The sequence below is a fragment of the Palaemon carinicauda genome, chromosome 6 (genome assembly GCF_036898095.1).
Source record: "Palaemon carinicauda isolate YSFRI2023 chromosome 6, ASM3689809v2, whole genome shotgun sequence".
Classification (NCBI taxonomy): Eukaryota; Metazoa; Arthropoda; class Malacostraca; order Decapoda; family Palaemonidae; genus Palaemon; species Palaemon carinicauda.
The window spans coordinates 150,211,472-150,227,517 of NC_090730.1; the positions used below are offsets into that span (position 1 = coordinate 150,211,472).

At 38.0% G+C, this 16,046-nt stretch overlaps 1 protein-coding gene across 2 annotated transcripts in view; it reads left to right on the forward strand.

Moving 5' to 3' along the window:
• Positions 1–16,046, forward strand: part of Cdk8 (cyclin-dependent kinase 8) — a 115,028-nt gene that overhangs the window by 13,104 nt on the left and 85,878 nt on the right. For both annotated transcript variants that reach the window (XM_068375548.1, XM_068375547.1), the window contains exons 6-10: positions 1,090–1,204; positions 2,152–2,250; positions 4,408–4,480; positions 6,273–6,370; positions 13,460–13,541. In XM_068375548.1, the coding sequence (XP_068231649.1) occupies positions 1,090–1,204; positions 2,152–2,250; positions 4,408–4,480; positions 6,273–6,370; positions 13,460–13,541 (467 nt within the window). The remainder of the gene's footprint in view (positions 1–1,089; positions 1,205–2,151; positions 2,251–4,407; positions 4,481–6,272; positions 6,371–13,459; positions 13,542–16,046) is intronic.

Genomic DNA, 16,046 nt, shown 5'->3' on the forward strand with positions numbered 1-16,046 from the left:
TTATGGTGTTCAGTTAAGAAACCATCTTTGCCTATGTCAAAGAATGCTTTATCCTATTTTATCAGACTGTTAATACGAGAAGCTCATTCCCATCTGAATGAGGAAGACCAAGCTTTGCTGAAGGTAAGGACACACGAAGTTAGAGCTGTCGCAACTTCCGTGGCCTTTAAACAAAATAGATCTCTGCGAAGTATAATGGACGCAACCTATTGGAGAAGCAAGTCAGTGTTCGCGTCTTTTTATCTTAAGGATGTCCAGTCTCTTTACGAGAACTGCTACACTCTGGGACCATTCGTAGCAGCGAGTGCAGTAGTGGGTGAGGGCTCAACCACTACAATTCCCTAATTCCATAACCTTTTTAATCTTTCTCTTGAAATGTTTTTATTGTTGTTTTTGGGTTGTCCGGAAGGCTAAGAAGCCTTTCGCATCCTGGTTGATTTGGCGGGTGGTCAAAGTCATTTCTTGAGAAGCGCCTAGATTAAAGGTTTTGATGAGGTCCTGTTGTATGGGTTGCAACCCTTGATACTTCAGATCCTAGGGGTCGCTCAGCATCCTAAGAGGATCGCGAGGCTCCGTAAGGAAGACGTACTTAAAAAGGCAGAGTAATTGTTCAAGTCGACTTCCTTACCAGGTACCTATTTATTTTGTTTTTGTTATTTTGATAACTTCTAAAATGAAATAAAAATTCTTAGCTCATATGATGTAAACATATTTTGCTGGTCTCTACCCACCCCCCTGGGTGTGAATCAGCTATTATAATCACCGGCTAAGTTAAATATTGAAAAATGTTATTTTGATAATAAAATAAATTTTTGAATATACTTACCCGGTGATTATAAATTAAAGGACCCTCCCTTCCTCCCCAATAGAGACGCAGTGGACCGAGGAGAAAATTGAGTTCTTTGCTTACAATGAGTACTGGGTATCTGAACGACAGATGGCGCTGTTGAGTACACCCCCTACCTGTGTAGCGATCGCTGGCGAATTTTTCCGTAGAGTTTTTCTGTCGAGCAACAGAGTTGCAGCTATTATAATCACCGGGTAAGTATATTCAAAAATTTATTTTATTATCAAAATAACATTTTCCAGATATTTGGGCCATTGGTTGTATATTTGCTGAGCTGTTAACATCAGAGCCAATTTTCCATTGCCGTCAAGAGGACATCAAAACTAGTAATCCCTATCATCATGATCAGTTAGACAGGTGAGTTTTAAATTTGGTCCCTTTCTTTAGGTGTTCTTATTTTATCTTTTATACAGTTTTCTTTTAACCTCTTAAAATCAGATATTGTTGTTTTGTAGTTAATCACTGTTGTTTCTTTTGACTGAGGATCTATCCACCTGTGTCATGCTGAATGACTTTTTCTCTTTTTATTATTATTATTATTAAGAAGAGACATCTGAGGTGTTTTCCTGACTGCAAACTTGACTAATCACAAGTACAGTAAAGGGATATATGAAATTTTTCTATTAAAGATGGTATAGATTTTGTAGATGGTTCTTTCCCTTTGAGAGTAATATAGCAGATTTGAATTTAAAAGTACATTAATTAAATAGCGTAGTTGCAAGTTTATTTTCCCCTACTTTGGTACCTGTTTTCTGTTATTTTTCATGCTTGATTTTATCTTTTGTTTGAATGTGCACTATCATTATTGTTTGTATCAAAGTTTATTAAAGGTGATTTTTTGTTAATTGTATAAGCATTTTTGCCTTATTTTTAACCTTTGAAATTTTAACAGAAAATGCAGTACAGTACCTAATTTATAAGGCAATCTTCAAGAAAGTTTGATTTCTCATATTAGTTTTAGCTCATTCAATTTCTTTTCTTGGTCTTCATAACATCAAAATCTTGAAGGTTTTACTGATAAGAAAACCACTTGTATTTGGGATGGAAATGATAGTCACTTCATATTCTGTTATATTATGTATGTATATATATATATATATATATATATATATATATATATATATATATATATATATATATATATATATATATATATATATATATATATATATATATTTATAATTTATTCATTCATTCATTCAGTTATTCATTTATTTATTTATTCATTCAATTATTTATTTATTTATTCATTCATTTATTTATTTTTGTACTGTATATTCATATGCTGTTTAATTTCTTTTCAGAATATTCAATGTCATGGGATTCCCTCAAGAGAAAGATTGGGTTGACATCAAGAAAATGCCTGAACATGGAACACTTATGAAAGATTTCAAGAAAAATAAGTAAGCTTTTCTATAAGTTATTGTTTACAATCAAATCACTGGCTACAAACTAAAGAAATAATTAAGTTTACTAATCACTGAATTCTGTGGTTGCTAAATATTTAAAAAAGTTTAGAATTTATCATAAGGGTAGGATATTCATTTTAAACAATTTGGTATTTACCGGTATCATTGTAGTCTCCAATCTGATTTTATTGTTTATTTGGGCATGAAGGTAAATATGGGACTGGAGAAAGTTTTCCTTTCTGAAGAGTGTCCAAAGAATCAAGAAAGTAGCACGTTCATAAGTCACAACTCTCAGTATGACAGTGGCAACAACTTATGGGCCAATTGTCTTCCCTGGAAGAACTTGTACCATAAGGGAGGTTGCGTCGGCAATCCTTTCAGTGTTGCTTACAGAGGAATTGGTTGGCAGCCGATGAAAACCAACACCAGTTAGCCCCACTAACATGCAAAGTAACGGAGGACCTGGACTGATGGTCAGGAGATGATAATCTCCTAAAGGGAACACCCTTGGAATGCCCACTAATGTAGATGCATTTTATTCGAATGGTTGAAAAGGAGGTTGTGGGGAACATCTGGGAGGACAGATTGCAATAGGACTTTTGGTTCTAGGAGAAGACCCTACATATCATTCTGTAAGAGCTTAAAGCACATCTTCAAGCTCCACAGCCCTTTCAATAACTCATGTTAGGCCACTCTGTAGCATTAATAAGCTACAACCTACTGCATTGGCCCATATAAACAAGGAGCAACGGCCTCTCAGCACCTTTGCAAGTAAGGGAAACGAGCCCACTTATGGCCAAGAAACTGTAGACCTGTCAGCAAAGTTCTTTCTGGGAAGGAAGAGCATCTTCACCTAAAAACTAGGCCCTGCCAGGGACAGGTGGTAAATGCAGATTGGTAGCTTCATCCTCAAGTGGCAAAGTGTCATAACATTGTAGGGTTCTCCAGTAATTACCGGTTTACGAGCCTCAATTGCTCACCAATACTGTATCAGACCGCAGCATTTAAGTACGCTTTCCAACATCCATTGGATGGTCTCAACACTTGGGCTTTTTCACTGTTCAGCTTAATCAGAATGGTTGTCAACAAGGTTTTGAGCATTTCAAACCTAAGAATGACCTAATGTTGTCGGAAATACCCCGAGAGCTCCCCAACTAGCACAACGTGCTATTCCAACCACACCTTCAGAGACATCACAGCTCCATGACATCCCTGTCTCTTTTTGAGTGGTGGTTATCAAACATCTCCAAAAGAGTGGCTTTTCACAAGGCACTCCTAAAGAGAGGTACGAAATGCTCCAATTCCGTGGCAGCAATTTTCCCCTTCGGAGGATCAGCTTAGGTGCACGAGTAGCTTGGAATTGTCTTCCTGCTTCAAGAACTTGAGGCTCTTATGGATGTCACTCGAGTCCCTAGGTATTTGGGTCTTAATTGGGCCTCAAGTAGGATTTAACCCCTAGAAAACTCGCAAGCATAAGCCTAGTCATTACGATGAGCATACCTTAGGATGTGTCGTATATCATGAATCATTCTCTACAAAGGAAGGCCTTCCTCTCCCTTTTCTTTAATTTGTGACCAATACCCAGTCTCTGGCCTGGCACAACTCTAATCTCCTCCCAGGGGGGCCACATAACGACACTCTCCTCTGGCCTATGATGACACACAATCCTTTTTAGAGATCTTAGTTCCCTTTGTAGAGCAGCAGATTTCAGACTGTGATCAAATTACGGAATGAGCCTCCTTTGAGAGTAGTTGAATAATTGCCATTTTCTCAGTTTTTTATCTGGCAAGTTTATTCTTTACATGTATTTCCTTTTCCATACTGTGCACTCATTTTGAGACTGGATTCATGTAGTTTTTTCTTTTATAGCTAAGGTTATATCTAGTATGATAGATGTTAATAATAATTTGAAGTTATTTGCTGTAATAGAAAATATAAGTAAAAAAATAAAATAACTGTCCTCTAGCAAGTGGAGATATATCCATAAGGTAAAATGAAAGTTACCTGATGTGAATGTCAAATTATGAAAGGAATTTTTTGATTTTGTAAAGTTTTGTGCCTTAGTTATGGGATCACACAAAGTAGTACATTGATTTGTGTGCTAACATAGTCTTCGGTGGTTAAATGATTGATTAATACTTTATTTTTCAGTTACTCCAGTTGTTCACTGATTAAGTACATGGACAGACACAAAATAAAACCAGAAGGGAAGGCTTTCATGCTGGTAAGTAGAGTAGTTTTAGCTCCATCATTATAGTTCCATCATTTTGTGGCATCCCTTCCATAGGATTTTACCCATCCCATTTCATGAAACATTCATGTATAAGTAAGGGTTAATGATAATGCCTAGGATCTGTTTATGATAATCCAATCTTAGAACAATAGCTTATTGTATGTTTTATAACCAGAGATTTTTCAGTCACGTAAATCACTCCTATATCTCAAAGATAATTTTTTTTAATAGTCCTTTTCATAATCTTGAAAACTACATTCACCTTTTCTTTATTCACAGTCATTACTTATCAGCCCATTTTGTATTTTGATACTCATGGATACTTCAGTCCATGTTTACAGTGAGAGAGAATAGCAATGAACAAGCACTGTACAGCACATGTGTGGTCAGATATCCCAATTTTCCAGCATCAGTTAGGATCATTAGATGTTCACCCATACATGTGTTCATTGTACACTGCATGGTTCCCAGATGTTATTTTGCTTTGCAATGATTTCCATAAATTTACATTGTTTTTGTATTTGTTTTACACAAATCCAAGTACAAAAGTGCTTCAACTTTAACAAACAGGTTGGGTGTTTGGCTTCCTAATAAGTCACAAAATTGAGCTACCGTAGTAATGAATTCTTGCATGACACCCCATAGACAACCAATATAGCTTATAGATGAATTAGTATGCTATCCTATTCTGTATTTTTAACTTAGTAATTGTGAGATATCTATCTGCAAAATTACTTAGTTCTAAGATTTTGTTTTTGTAAATACGTAATTTTTTTTATAGCTGAGAAGTGATACCTTCATTTGACTAAATAAATAAAAAGCACAAAATTCATTCAGTGTATGAATTATCTTGAGCATATGAAGGGTATTTTATGGAAAAGACATTTTAGAGGGGGAAAGCATAATGAGCTTATTTTATAATTATATACTGTAATGCAATGACGTTTTTGTGACCACTAGTTTCACAGGTGCCAAGGGATGCATAGTTAAAAGGGATACACGGTTTTTTGCTTATGCTGGCTTTATATGGGAATGGCTATTGAGAGAAGAAATGAAAGAGCATTTTATTATGTAGGGTAGATAGAACACTTAATGTCATTTTAGTGACATACTGGATTATGTGTGCGGAATTTAAAGGTCATGAAGAAAATGCAGCAACAGTGATAAAATCAAAATGGTAGTGAAACCATATTTTTTATGTGCAGCAGTACCAGTAGGTTGAGAAATTAAAGAAGTCTTGAAATATGTGATGACATAATCCAGAAATTTGGGGAAATCTTGATATACATAGTTTTTTTCTTCTTGTCTCTTTATGCTCTTGCTCTTGTCTTGTTGTTAGCAATACAGCCAGGAAGTGCATAAGACAAAAGGAAATGTAAAGAATTAATTTCATAATTGCTATAACTGGAATTTCTTTTGCTGTACTTACAGCTAATATATTTAGTCACTATAGGGTCCATTTACTAAGTTAATGATTGATTTTGTGTTACATTTTCTTGTTGCTTTATAGAAATGTGTTCTCCAGAAAAAGAAAAAGTTTACAATATATTGAATTTAATGCTGATGAACAGTTTAGAAATATTTGAGTAATTTTACGTCTTCATCATAGTTGAGAACTAAGATGTGCAAAAATTTCTGGGTGGCAATCTGTGTTGTAATTAATCAATTTAAATCTGAAGATAGTTGTATTTTTTATTTGAGTTAAAGCAATAGTAATATAGTTTTTCTATCACATATTTTATGTTCACTCTAGGTAGATTGATAAATATTCTTTCTTTTTCAGCTGCAAAAACTACTGACTATGGACCCTACGAAACGTATAACTTCAGAGCTTGCAATGCAGGATCCTTATTTCCTGGAGGATCCAGTTCCCACACAGGAGTTAGTATGAGTATACTGTATTGGTTCTTGATTTTCCTCTGAATATTTTGTTCTAGGATAAGTGGAGCCTTATCTATCAAGTATTCTTGTGAAGAAGTGTATGCATCTTTTTATTGACTGAATTTGATTTAAAAATTTTCATTATTAGCACCCTGAAATTATATTAATTTGATATGTTGATTATTTTTAGTCTGGGGAGTTAGAATTACAAATCCTATTTTTTTTTTTTATTAAACTTTTGCCCTTTCTGATAGAGCAAGCTCTCTTGTAACGTTGTAAGGTTTAAAGTGATTTCACTCAGTGGCATAATGTATTCTTATAGGGTATTTGCTTAATGCATTCTAAGCAGTAATTAAGAGCTCAAATTCATTATAATAGTCTCAAATCTCAATACATACTGACATACTGTTATATATTTCATTGTATTCCTAGGAATTTTAATTTTTGCAGTTAGAACCATATACTGTAAATTGGATTACTGTATACAGTTGGCTCTCCAAATTTTTTGATTTTGAGTCTGGATTTCGCCATTTGGTTTTGTCTTTACAATATGGATATATTTGGATAGTTAAAGCCACATATTTAAATTTGCAGTTAATGTAAGAGTTGCAGTAGCTATAAATGCAGAGAACGTATAATGTACAGTACATTGTCTTCTTATTATCAGAGTATACTATGCAAATACAGAAAATGCAGTACTGTATATCTTTTCCTGTCATAGATTATGCATCTTTATTGTAAGATTATTGCTATTAAAGATATTTCTTAAACGTCAGAGTATCATGATATACAATAATCTGATAAATTATTGTATTCCATAGAACAAAAATAACAGTTTTGCTTTATTTCATTTTCTTAATATTTTTTGATAGTCATAGTTTTAGGCAATAAGTTGATCAAAGGTGTACAACCATCCAATTCTGGAAAATGGATGGTGTCCTTGTACTTTCATAGTATGTTTAGGTCTTAATCATTTACTTGTTCCTACATGTATACAAACCTTCGTCCTTTAATAGAGATATGATTTCAGTATAGGTGTAATTTGGCTGTTAAAATTTATAATGTTACAGCACACTTTTTCTCTTAAGGTTGACTGATTATGCTTGTGATGAAAAATCTACATATACGCCTGATCGGCTGCCCTGTTAATTATGGCTGTAGTTGCAGCAGGGTTAGAGTCAGTAGAACGTGGATCCCCATTCTTTGTGTACTTTTTGCAGGATGCCATGACTGTTCACAGTCTTCTCCCTGTGATGAATGCAGATCGTAGCCACCTTTGCATTTATCTCATTATGGGAGGAGGAGAAGGAAGAAGGCTAGAAGGGATTTTTCGGCGTCATGATCTCCCAAAACGAAGAAGTTGTCTTTCTCTTGCTTTTTGCCCTCAGATGCTCAAACTGCTGTGCCGCCTAAGTTTTCTCTGCAGCTGAGCCCTCCGGAGGCAAACTGAAGAAGGAGAGTGACTTTGAACTGCAAGGGGCAAGCTTCAGGTGAGGCGGTGTTTATCATCTTCCCCAAAGGAAGATGATATTCCTCTCCGTTTTCCTCAAAGAACCCCATAGATGTGGTAGCTGTTGACATTTCCAGGAACCTGGACTTGAGGACCTTGTAGCCCGTCTAAGGCATTGATGCCGTTCTTTCTCTAGAGAACTAGCTGGAGGTTTTAACCTTTGCTAGGACCCAGTACTTATGCTGCTGTGCCTCGCTTGTCAACCACTCTACATGCAGAGCACTGAATTTACCGCCCATTGACTGGTTCCAGTCTGCTCAAGAAGATCATCGATCCTTCCCTTTTGCGGTGTCTCGTTGTCAGCTGAGAAAGCCTAGACAGTGACTCGTGGCAAGGAGAAGAAATGTCTTGGCCGTCCTCCTCTTCTAGTCCCTAACTTATGACCTCATCCTCTGCTTCTGAGCCTTCAGATCTCCTGTACCTCCAAAGACAAAGAAGACATCTTTACCAAGTTTTCCGACATTTAGGCCTACCCCCTTCACTCAGCAATTTTAACTAACCTTCGGGAAGGTATGAGACGCATGCACTTCTGCTCCGCTTGCAGGTACTTATCATCCTTTTCCTATGATAACATCGGGAAGTTTCTCTCTGCACAATCATCTTCACATGCATGATTCCCTTGGGACAGTTCTTCATGCACAGGATGTACTTTGTGTGCTCGATCGCCTTCATGCAGAGCTACATCTAGAGATACCAGGATATCATGTTTAAGGTCCCCATGAGCAAAGACCCCCATATGCAATATCTACATGCAAATCCCCACTTGTAAGTCTTCCTCCAACAAAATCTCCACATGTAAGTGTTTCCTTGTGTAGAACTTGTACAAACAGTGTCTCCATGTGCAGGTTCATGACAAGTAAGTTCTCCAGATGCTATGGATCCACACTTGTGGTCCCCTTACAGATATTCTCCATGCGCTAGATACTGGTGCGTTAAATCCTGTGCTAGGTCACTGCGCACTAAGGCTGCACACATAAGGTCTCCATGCCTAAAGCCTTTACGTGCCACCTCACCTCTAAATAGATCCTACACACTTACTTAATGTTAGTGTGATCTTACGATCATGCTTACCCTGTTTTACATTCTCCCATGCGGTCTTCCTGACTACTCACACCTTACACCCTTTCTCTTAGCGCAATCATTTCATTTAGGAAAGTTTGTCAGTAAGGACTCATGCAGTCACACTTCATGCAACAGAACTCAGAGTCCCAGGAGAGATAGGGACTTAACACCCTCAGACTGGACATCCATTTACTACTCAAGTGATAAAGAGTTTCGAGCTTCAAAGTGAGAAAGAGTTTCGAGCTTCAAAGTGATAAAGAGTTTCGAGCTTCAAAGTGATAAAGAGTTTCGAGCTTCAAAGTGATAAAGAGTTTCGAGCTTCAGGACGATGTTCTTCCTCCTCTTCCCATTGCTCAAGGTCTACAGCTGGCAGTTTGATGCACAGGGACATTCCAGCTCGAAGACCCCCGTTACCTCAGTGTTCTACCCCTGTGAGCGAGAAGGACAGGCATTCCCATTCACATGAAACTGAAGAGATCATCAGACCACCTCAGAAACTCCCTGTCTTCATTTGACTGACCCCCAAGGACACATACCTGTAGGTCCTCTCCGCATTCTTCTGGGCATCTTATAGTGGTATAGGCCTCTGCCGTGTTACCCAAGATGCACACAAGGACATACAGCACCACCTGGGCTGTATAGAAATTAAACCCGCATGATGTCATCCCTGCTTCTTCGTCCTACCAACCAGTTTGGTTTTTTTGCACTGAGAAGATATAAGTGAAACCACAAGAGCTTCCACCAGATAGATCACAGTGAGACCTCCCTCCCTAGAGAGGAGGAATCCAAAAACACGATTGATCCTCTGGCACCTGACTGGACAAGCACTGGCAGAAACAGAATATCCAGAGATGAAATTATGTTTTACAAGGTCTTGTCTTATTTGAGAGTTCAGCGACCTAGGGGAGGCAACTAGAGCACCAGTCAAGGGTGGAATGACTGCTTGGTGAGGCAACTAGAGCACCTGTTAAGAGTGGAGTGACCTCTTTCAATTGTCACTTCATTGCTGCTCAATATTTGAGGCCTGCTCTGGTCAGAGCTCATTTGAGGGGCTCTAGACCTTGTAGATTTCAGATCTCTGGTCTGAGGAACTTGCTAGAGTTGTTCAAGCAAGATCTTGACGCCTGTGCTTTCTGTAAAAGGAGATTCTACGTCCCTGAGGATTCCAACCCTTCTCCACTTCCAATCAATGCTGCTGTGAAATCCTTGACTCCAGGAACTTTGTTGAGAGACTCGGGATGGAGGGAACCGTGTTCTCAGTGTTGTCTGTTATCATAGAAGGCATATCCGTGGTGAGTCTCCAGGTAAGTTCCTGGTTAGACCACTAGTCTGGAGCTGTTGCTTTCTTTGATGCTACTCAGCCTTTGGCAAAGCTAGTAGGGGGACAACAGGGTGCTCAAGCAAAGGGATGCACTAATTACCAAGTTTAAGACAAATTGGTCAACGGGAGGCTCTAGCACTAAGAAACTTGTAGGTGTTACAGAACCAGCCCTTTTCCCATACAATGAAGTGGACAACATAGTAGAGACATGGAGGAAAACAAGTCAGGACTGCAGTCCATTGGACAGTCACCGTTAAGAACCCTGGCACCTCAAAGGCATCCACTATTACGTCAAACACGACCGCTCTTAACTTGGCCTTGCAGAAGTCGTCAGTGACATCGAGAGCCAAGTCTGCGTTTCCTACCTCTTGCAGAAAGACCAGCAGTCTCCTTGTGCTGCTGCCACAAGTGGAAGATGCCCATCAAGCTATTGGGCAAGGTGGCAGCAGTACTTAGCCAAAGACTGGGACAGAAGTCCTGTCCGGATACAGCCTCACGTTCGTTGGCTCTCGTCCTCCTCTCATTCAATCTTTGATGACATTTTCATCTTATCACCTGACTTCCAACAAGTTCCCAACCTTTTGGCAAAGGTGAAGAAAATGCTGGATGACTCTGCAGGCTTTTTCAGTCATCTATTCCTCGTGGAGAAGTCGACTGGTAATCAGAGATCAGTCATCGTTGTCCCCATTCTTCAGATGGCAGCACCAAAATTTTTTCCTGAGCACAGACAGATCTAAGATGATCTGCAAGAACACCATATCTTTCTGGTTTTTAAAAACCTTCAGGTAAGCTTATCCTCCATCGGCTGAGGATCAAGAGAAACCCTCCCTCAAGCTCGCACTTACAAAGTCAGAGGGATTGGGTAATGGTATCCTTCAGGAAGAATGTCAGTGTTACAAGTTTTGAAGGCTGAAGTGTGGAGACGCCAGACAACCTTTGCAGTCTACTTTTTCTGGGAGTGTACCCACAAATCTTTTGACGTGTTCTCACTTCGACAAGTGGTAGCTGCTCAGCAGGTACCTAGTTCCTGCACAAGACTAGAAACATCTCGTCTAAAATAGTGATCGCGACAGAAGTCTAGGATAAGTAGAATATTTGGCCCTTTTTCCTCTTTTATTTCCTCTCCCTTGGAGTGCAGTGGTCATGCTATTATTCGCTGGATATGTTGTTGCACGTAAGCAATCGTACTAAGCAATTTATCTCGTGTAAAGATAGAAGTATCTCTCCCATTCTCCTTACAAGAGGAAGGATGGACCTAATGTATATAACCCTTTTCTATAAATTGACCATACATTTCAGACTTCCTATTCTCTTTAGGATATAGGTTTTTCCGGGACTGTCTGTCTTTCGATAGAAGCATAGCAGCCTATCACTTGAGAAACTTGACTCAGGTTGGTAAGAGGTGGATAGGAATCAGCACATTCACACCTTTACAGGTCAGATTGTTTTAACATCCATGAATCTTGAACCAACTAGCTTGGTCATAGGAACTTTTTCCCTCCAAAAGTTAAGTTTCCTATTAAAGGACAAGAGTTTGTATTTGTGTTGGAACAAATTGCTAATTTTTCAAGTAATTTGTATTCCTAACTATACAAACCTGAGTTCTTAAGGTTACACTTCGAAGTGGCTACTCGGTGTGCTGGCAAAGGGACATGGCCTCCCTGCCAACTGCCAGGAACTACCAAAATCTCACTATAAGTTTTAACTGCAGAGTTCCAACTTCACTGAAGTCATACTCCTATTAAAGGACTCGGTGTTAAATAGTTAGGAGTACAAATTACTGTTTAAAAAAAGTTTATTTCTACATTGCAGTACATCCTTATTTCACCCTCTTCTCTTAAAGCATTCAGAACTATCTTTGGTTTTTGTCATGTCATTTCCACATTATCACTTTACTCCATATTCAAAGAGAAGTTTGTGGAAGTATGTTATTGGATTGTTTTTTCATCAAACAAATGATCTAGATTTGGACTGTTTTTGTCTATGCAGTATTTTGGGCAATCCAGAATACTGTATTTGGAAATAAAAAGTTTTACAGGGAGTTTTTATTGTAGTCTTACATGGGAATATGTTCGATGCATGTGCATTAGACTATCATTAGTGTAGATTTGTGTAAGGGCTAACCAAACCTCTAGTTTAATTTTTTACTACCGTTTTTTTCCGTGAATTTGGGTCATCTTATACTACCATTCTAGAAATCAAACCTTGAATTCCAAATGGTGATTCTCGGTAAGCTAGCCTAGGCCTCAGTGTGATAACCGCTCTCATACATGAAAAGATTCACATTATGAAGTAAAATGATAATAAAAGTAATAAATCTATTTTTACCTAATGTATTATTAGCATATCTTAGTAAATAGTCAATTTAAGAAATAATTTCGCATTGATGAAATTAACTTTTTTCTTTTTATGGGATCCCAGGTGCCTATTCAACTGCCACTGTTGAGGATCTGTTCACATTTGAGAAAAAAAAGTATTCTTAATATAATTTCATAAACATCTTACAATAAATAACAGTTTTCATAAAGTTTATTAGCAACTTTTGATGTGTAAATGTATACATTCGTTCGTTCATTATGATTGGTGATGAAACGTAAACATAAAAATGGCTTCCCTTTTAGATGGTGTGTTTATAAAAAATAAAATTGAGAATTGCCTTTAATTTAATATATTTTTATTTTCTAAGGATACAGTAAGTAAAATATTTGTAATATCTTTACTGAAAGCCATAGGTATAATACGTTATTACTGAGGTGAATAAATGCGATCCTGTGTTTGTTATGATGGACAATGAAGCATGCAAAACAATGGTTTCTGTTTTAGGTGGTGTGTTTATGAAAAAAATATGATATAAGATCACTTTTATTTAATTTATTTTGAATTTTTAAGGATAGTCAGTAAAACCACATTAGTAATAACGTCATCTTTACTTAACCAATATTTGATAAGATATGTGTTGCTTGAAAAGCTAGGCTATACACAAATGGTTTTTTAATTTAGCAGTCATCTTATATTACAAGTATGAGATAAATTCACTAAATATTTTCCTAATTTTTTTACCTTGTCTTATCTGGAGGTCATTTTATACGTGGAAATATATAGTAATTATTTGTTTTTCATTCTTTCATGTAAGATTGCTCTTGTGTTGGAAGTTTAGGTACAACACTGATACAGAATTTTTCTTTCTTTTTATTAGTGTCTTTGCTGGTGGACCCATTCCATATCCAAAACGTGAGTTCTTGTCTGATGAAGAACAGGATGACAAATCTGAGAATAAGGTGAGATACCCATCTAGGTTTTGTATTCTGCAGCTTCTGGGATTAACATTCCATTGGCCTGCTGTTTGAGAAATACCATTGTGTTCCTAAGGACCAGTTGGCCATCTCTGATATGTTTGATAATTGAGACTTGTAAGTAGAACTAATTTATTTGATTGTTTCATAGTATTATGAGCTAACCATTAATCAATTTTTCACTTTACGGGCCCGTTTTAATGAGAGCGAATGCATTGCCTACTTTTTACTTTATCCATTTGTTATAAGACTGCTTGCAACGAGGGCTGCTTTTAATGGAATATAGAATTCTTTTAAAATACTCTGCATTGTCATGACTATCTGGTGGTGGTTATGTTGAATGGCTAAGTTTACCCAATTTGACAATTACAGAACACTATATATATTGATTGCTGATCAATATGTTGAGCTAAAGAAGTTGTTAATTGTTGCAAATTTTTTACAAGTGATTTCTTTAGTTTCGGTGGATATTTTTTGCCTTTTCATTTATTCAATACAGCCCATTACTTATAAGTTGCCTTTATTTTCTGTGTAATAGTATCCAGTCATATAAAAGAAAGTAAAAAAGAATGCTACTGCTAGACTGAGCCTACCTCTCTTCCCTTCTGGTTTAACCTATTGGTCCATAGATACTGTGCCTTTAGATCAGATGGAAGACTTTTGGGGGAAGTGATAGCTACCCTTCAGGAGCAGTTTTTGGTTACTGTATGAAACCTAACTGCCTTCAGCCTAGCCTAATGTTGCTTTTCCTATGCAAGGATTTCCAGTCTCATTGATTCCCTCAGCTGCTCTCATTCCTATCCCTACCCCCGGAATGACACTGCTCCCATCCGACAACCAGTATAGAATAAGATGTTCCCATGTTCTTTACAGGCAACACTTACTACTTCCAGGCCTACCCCTTCTAGAAGTCTCCCAATCAAGAAGAATGTTCGGACTTGTCTGACAAGCCTTTAGCAGATCGTAAAACTGCAGGGAGATTTTAGATCTCCTTTGCAGAGGAATTCCATTTGAAGAGCTTCAGACTTTCTACCAGCATGTTCCTGATAGTGCATGCCCCACCCTCAAGGGATTCCTATTGAGGTCACTCTTGAGACAAGCATTGCATTCTGTCTGGGTCGTCTGGCTTGTTGATCAATCCACCTGTTTGTCCTTTGCCTCTTTCTTCTCCAGAGAGCGGTCAGTTTCAAGGTTGAGAAGTTGTCCTCCTCTTTCAACCAAGCTGAAAACCTAGCAGATTCCAATGGAGGAAACTTATGAATGTCTGGGAGGGGTTGAGGAGGAATTATCATTAAAGGTGGTGATGGACTGGATGTGCAACCAGTTTGAGATTGATATTCCCCTTAACCACTGTTAGAGACATCTGAGGAGCTTTGACCTTCATAGACAAAATCTGTCGCCAGATCAAGAGATAATGATTGCCACAGGACAGCAGGATTAGACCAAAAGTGTATGATCACCCCCATAGATTCTTCCTACCTTCCTGTACCAGGTTCAAGGCTAAGGAAGTTTTACAAGGTGTTAGGCTGCAGTTTTCTCCCTAGGATGCCCAATAGGAATACCGAGATCATCGCTCAGGATTTCCCAGTTTCATTCTCCCCAGGCTCAGTTAGGCATTTTTCAGGTGTTAGTTGTTCTTTAGAGTTACAAGTGGATTCTAGGTGCCACCTGCTCTCTCCTGTCCCACGAAGACACTTCCAGAACAAGGAGGATGGTTCATTCATTGAACAAGGCATCCGTGCTTCAAGTAAAGTCAGCCCTCTGTCGCCTGGCGAATGTTATGAAAGACCTCTCAAGCCTTATCTCTCCCTGTGGCTTCTGTGACCTTAGGAAAGTAATTTCACTCGCCTAATTGCTTCTAAAAAAAATTGGTACTCCTATTGGGTGGGAGATTTACCAACATGGCTTTGAAGGTGGCTTATTTTAGATGGGACACCATCTAACTCTCTTATCTTATAGTTCAAGTTACAACAAAGGCAATGTGTCCCAGTATGGGGCTGGTCCCTTTCGCTATAGAACCCCGAGATCTTCGACTCCACTTGTGTTAATTCTCTCATCCCAGCAATAATATATCTTCCTATTCTTCAATAGGTCTCAACATCAACTATCATTTAGGTATAACTTTCTATGCTTCACTAGGTTTCAATATCAATGCTCATTAAGGCGTAACTTTGGAGCTGGCTAGATACCTAGAACAAGTTCCTCAGAAGAAGTGGTAGGAGTTAAGAAAAGACATATTTTTTATACCCTTTGAACATACTGTATGCTCCAAGTGATGCCTCAACAGTATGGGTTTCCTTCTTCTGGAAAAGCATAGCTCTCATCTGGCCAGCCTTGGGGACTATTAAGACAATCGTTTGAGGTAGCATGACTGAATGAGATATAGACCATAACTAAATCAGGTCAGTCTAGCTGTGGCATGGATGCTTATTTTAACCTTTTATGGTGTAACGGGATACGCAGGTGAAGTAAACTCCAGTTCAGTGGGTT